The sequence below is a fragment of the Triticum dicoccoides genome, chromosome 2A, assembly GCF_002162155.2.
Source record: "Triticum dicoccoides isolate Atlit2015 ecotype Zavitan chromosome 2A, WEW_v2.0, whole genome shotgun sequence".
In the NCBI taxonomy this organism is placed as follows: domain Eukaryota; kingdom Viridiplantae; phylum Streptophyta; class Magnoliopsida; order Poales; family Poaceae; genus Triticum; species Triticum dicoccoides.
This window is the reverse complement of record NC_041382.1, coordinates 126,361,375-126,366,007: the sequence shown is the minus strand read 5'-3', so window position 1 is coordinate 126,366,007 and position 4,633 is coordinate 126,361,375. Positions and strand designations below refer to the sequence as shown.

Below are 4,633 nucleotides of genomic sequence, written 5' to 3'. Positions count from 1 at the left end.
GATCAAAGGTGGCATCCTTAAATATACCAAAGCCCAAATTTTCAGGTATAAACAAGATATCTAAGGTTTCTTAACCATCATAAGACGTCTCTCTGGAGTGACTTGAAATATGGCACACATGCACAAAGATAATGCAAGGATCTAATCATAGATCAATATATCTTTTGATCCACTGGTCTACCTTCTTCATCAATGTTAGTGAAACCAAATTCATGGAAGGAAAAGACTGACCGATGAATGAGGATAATTTATTGGCGCAAAATATGTCTACACACCAGCTTGGTAACAAGCAAACATCAAATTGTTATTTAGGGATGATTTTTTCGGAAATCCCCTTTGGAGCTCGGGCTGCAGTGAGGCCTCCAAATTCAAATTTGAAATTTCATTGAAATTCATATTTTTACATTTCAAAAAATTATGAAAAAAATTACAGGCATATATGAAGGCATAATACATATATGTGCTTATTTTCAGTTGAAAATACATTGAAATAAGGGTTGTGCAAAAAAGACAAATCTGAGGTTGTTTAACACATGATACTATCCATCCTCCCAGGCCATGAATTTGTCTTTTTTGTAGAGGTCGCAACTCAAGGTATTTCATCATGAATTTTTACACACATGTGAGTAACATCCTTACATACACGCATATTTTTTTGAACCATAAAAGTTTGAATTTGATTTTTTTTAAATAAAGGCCTCCATGGAGCTCGGCCTCCAAAACGCCTTTCTCTTTTTTTTTTGTTACTACGATGCGAACAAGAATTCATCTTAATCGACGCATAATCAAAATGCTCCTAGTTGTCATTTTGGCATTCAATAACATATGAAGTTATGAACACACTATCATGTTATTCTAAATTTAGATCAAAAGAAACAAACAAAGACAAGATATGAATCTACCTTCTTAATCCGATTCCAACTTCATACACATTGTGTGCTAATTTAACATGACATTTTTTTATTTGTGCAACAATTTAGGCACATGCTTTGTACAAATTCCTGTTTCTTTATGCTTTGCACAAATTCAAAGATTTCAAAGAGGCGTCTTAACATTAACACATTGCTAGCACATTAGCATGATCAAAGTGGAAGAATCATGTCTGAAAATGTGGTCAGTAAAAAATAGTACTCCGTTAGATGTGGAATAAAGCCGTTGAAAACGAACCGTTAGAATAGAGCTGTTGAAAAAAAATGAACGTTTAAATTATTACCATTGGTATTGTAACCGTTACGAAACAAATATAATCTTTGTAAATCATAGTAAATAAATCGCTGTAAATAGGGGTGATTAGAAATTAGTAGAGAGGAAATATTTTTAACGGTGGTCTATATAAACAGGGAGGGTGAGAGAGATGCTCACCATCAAGCCTCCAAGCGGCGATTTTGCTCTCACAACACTCACCAGCTGTCTCGTCGAAACGAGAAGGTCTTAAGCGCCGGTCTGACAGCTGTGCCCCCACAAGCACTCGCTGACTTCCCCCACCCCCACCCGCACCCGCACCGCATGGATTCCTCCGCCGGTGGCGGCGGCGTGGAGCCGGCCCGGTCGCTGGAGATCGCTGCCAAGCTCCTCGCCGCGCGCGACCTGGTCGGCTGCAAGCGCTTTGCGGAGCATGCGGTGGACGCCGACCCCCTCCTCCCCGGCGCCGACGAGCTCCTCGCCGTCGCCGACGTCCACCTCGCCGCCCAGCGCCTCCTCCCCTCCGGCCGCCCCGATCCCCTCGCCATCCTCCAGCTCCAGCCCAACCCCGACAGCGCCGACGTCAAGCGGGCCTTCCGCCGCCTCGCCAACCTCCTCGCCCCTCGCCGCAATCCCCACCCCGGCGCCGACACCGCCCTCCGCGCCGTTGAAGAAGCCTTCGCCCACCTCTCCGAGAGCACCTCCACCGGCGCCGCTCCCGCTCCTGCTGCTCCCGGCGGCGCCTCCGCCGCAGAAGATACGTTCTGGACGGTCTGCCCCCACTGCTGCCATGTGCACCAGTACGAGCGCCTGCTGGTGGGGCGCTCGCTCATGTGCGCGAGCGCCGGGTGCCGGCGAGCGTTCGTGGCCACCGAGCTCCCGGCTGCTCCGCCTATTGTGCCCGGCACCGACTTTTACTACTGCGCCTGGGGTTTCATCCCAATGGGGTTTCCTAAGCCCGCTGATCTGAGTACTGACTGGAAGCCGTTCTTCCCGATGCCACGGGATTCATCTGCTCCACAGCCAGCATCTCAGCCAGCACCTACGGATAATTTTGGTAAGCAGAATGTTGGGAATAATGTTGGAGTTGGACATCCTAATGCCAATGCACCGCCATCAAATGCACATCCTGGGAATAAGAGTGCTGGTGGTGGCACTGTGGCAGGGCCGCCTAGAGGTAAAATCAAGAAGACAGCAGCCCGCAAGAAGGTTGGGGGAGGCCTCAAAAAGCATGCTTCTGGCGGTGTGGAGAGCGGCATTGAGCCATCTTTGCTTGGGCCTGATTGGAGTGAAAATGCAGAGACTGGACACACTGAGAATTCAAGAGGAATTAACATAAATGAGGTGGCAAAGGCAACTGATGACAGCATGATGTTGCATTTTGGTGCGGATGGTGACATTGGGTTTGATTTGGATGTTGATGCATCAGATGATATAATGGAGAATTTGCAGAATCTGCCGTTCCTGAGGGAAGATGACAATTCCAGGAGGATGTTTTAGTTGATGCGATTGGTGAGGTATATTCCATCAAAATGGTGTAGGATAGCATGGTTGGAGGAATTCCTACATAGACTGCTCCTTTGCTGTCACTTCTGCTTTTAATTTCGTGTCTGTCATGTTAGTCTTATGTTGTGTGGTAATCAATCCTGTGTCTATGGGTAGCTGGTAATCTGTTGTAGCATCTAGATGAGTTCTCCCAAAAGTCTGTAGACTGTAGAATATCCCCAGATTAGTTTGGGGATTCATAGTATTTGTCGTCCCCGAAGCAAAGCAACTTAGGGAACTTATGGTGAAGCAAATAAGGCACCCTGCATGGATGAAAGAAAGTAAGTTTAAGGCTCGCCTTTATTTGTAAGGCCATTGTTTGCAATTAGCTCCTGATTGCATGATTCTATTTGCACTCTTCATACTACACAAAGTTGATTATGTGATGCTTTTGATTTGCGGATGCATGCCCATGGCTATTAAATGGTGATCCCTATTCAACAATTCACCAGCCTTATTGTTGTCCTGATCATCATGTTGTTAGTACAATTCATCTTATTGATATTTCATTTTATTGCCTGTTTATCATATAATTTATTTTGATCAGAATTTACATCAGAAAAGCACATTATTACGTTTTTGCTTGAATTTTTTGTAAAACTGTGAAGCGTATGCAAATGTTACGCTGGTCACGTGGAACAGTTATGAATTAGACTTGTGATAAAGCTCGTAGGTGGCTATAGCAAAAAAAAAAGTAACAGTAACTAAATGTCAGTTTGCTTCTTTTATGTGGACTTAGGTTCTGTAACACTTGGTGGGCTTACAATATGTATTGTGCTAATACTGTATCATACAGTCAATGAGCTGCATTTTATAATCTTTCAAGTTAGCTTTAAGTTGTGTTTTCGTATGCTCCTATCAGGAAGTTTAATAGAATAATACTTCATAAAAATGGTCCATAGAACCGTCTAAAAATTGTCTGCAAAGTTTAATTGAAACTGCAGCAAACCACAGCTGTGGTAATTTCCAGAGATGTATTGAACTTTTTATGCAACAAATTCTTGTCCTGAAACTGTGTCACCGCATCCCTTTCTCTGTGTGGTTCATCATATCCTCGAATTGCATGGACTGTCTACTGGCTTTTTGCTCGGATGAATATATTCGAGTTTGAACTGATGTTTACGCCCTTTTGTTTCAGATATCTGGACTGCAAAAGCTTTTCTCTGGTGACATCAGTGGAGCCTTCACCACCCATCAAAAAGCTGAATAAGAAGAGCGAGCGGATTGGTTTAGGGACTATCAGACATCAGTAGCTTGCAAAACATACTTGCTCTTTTCTGTTGTTCGCTTAGATGTTCGTCTCCTAGCCTGAATCGTGAGCGGAAAATTCTAGCGGTGTCTGTTTTTGCGACTTGTTCGCCGTGTTAATTATCAGGCTCCAGTGTCGCGTTTTATCCTCGAATCGCAGTCCTGTCTTTTGCTGCTGGAGTTGTTGTGTTTCTGTGAGCGGCAACTCTCTCGAGTGTTTCTTTCGTTCCCTAGAAAAAAGAATAGTTTGTTGCCTGCACCCTGCATGTTTGTTGTGTGCCTGGAATCCTGAATTCCTGATGTTGGAAGTGTGGGAACGAAACGTCGTACCCAGTTCAGGGCGACGGCTACGTGTTATAAAGACAGGTTACGTGTTATAAAGACAGGTTCAGGGCGACGGCTACCTGTTATAAAGACAGGGGCGCAACTCCCTGATAGCGTATAAGTTGTTGGGATTGAAACTTAAGATACAAGGGATAAGCTACTTGGAGTACAAGAGATAAACTAGAAGGAGAATATTGTTACAGAGAATATCTATCTAGTCTATGCGGTTGCACCAGAATATATGGCTGAACCGAACCACCTTAACACCATAGCAACGTTGTTTAACACTCTTCCTTAATCACAACTTGGTCAAGTGATTGCGCTTGAATTCTTC

At 44.1% G+C, this 4,633-nt stretch overlaps 1 protein-coding gene across 2 annotated transcripts; it reads left to right on the top strand.

Annotated features, from left to right (window-relative positions):
- The first annotated feature begins 1,383 nt into the window (after positions 1-1,383).
- Positions 1,384-4,234, top strand: LOC119353767. Of its 2 annotated transcripts, none has more exons than XR_005170524.1 (2): positions 1,384-3,008; positions 3,866-4,234. XR_005170524.1 is itself a non-coding variant. In XM_037620444.1 (2 exons), the coding sequence occupies exon 1, from the start codon at positions 1,507-1,509 to the stop codon at positions 2,680-2,682; it is 1,176 nt and encodes a 391-aa protein (XP_037476341.1). In that variant the 5' UTR covers positions 1,384-1,506; the 3' UTR covers positions 2,683-2,699; positions 3,866-4,234. The 2 variants fall into 2 exon arrangements, 1 of the variants encoding a protein (XP_037476341.1); XM_037620444.1 differs by having other exon boundaries at positions 1,384-2,699.
- The last annotated feature ends 399 nt before the right edge of the window (positions 4,235-4,633 follow it).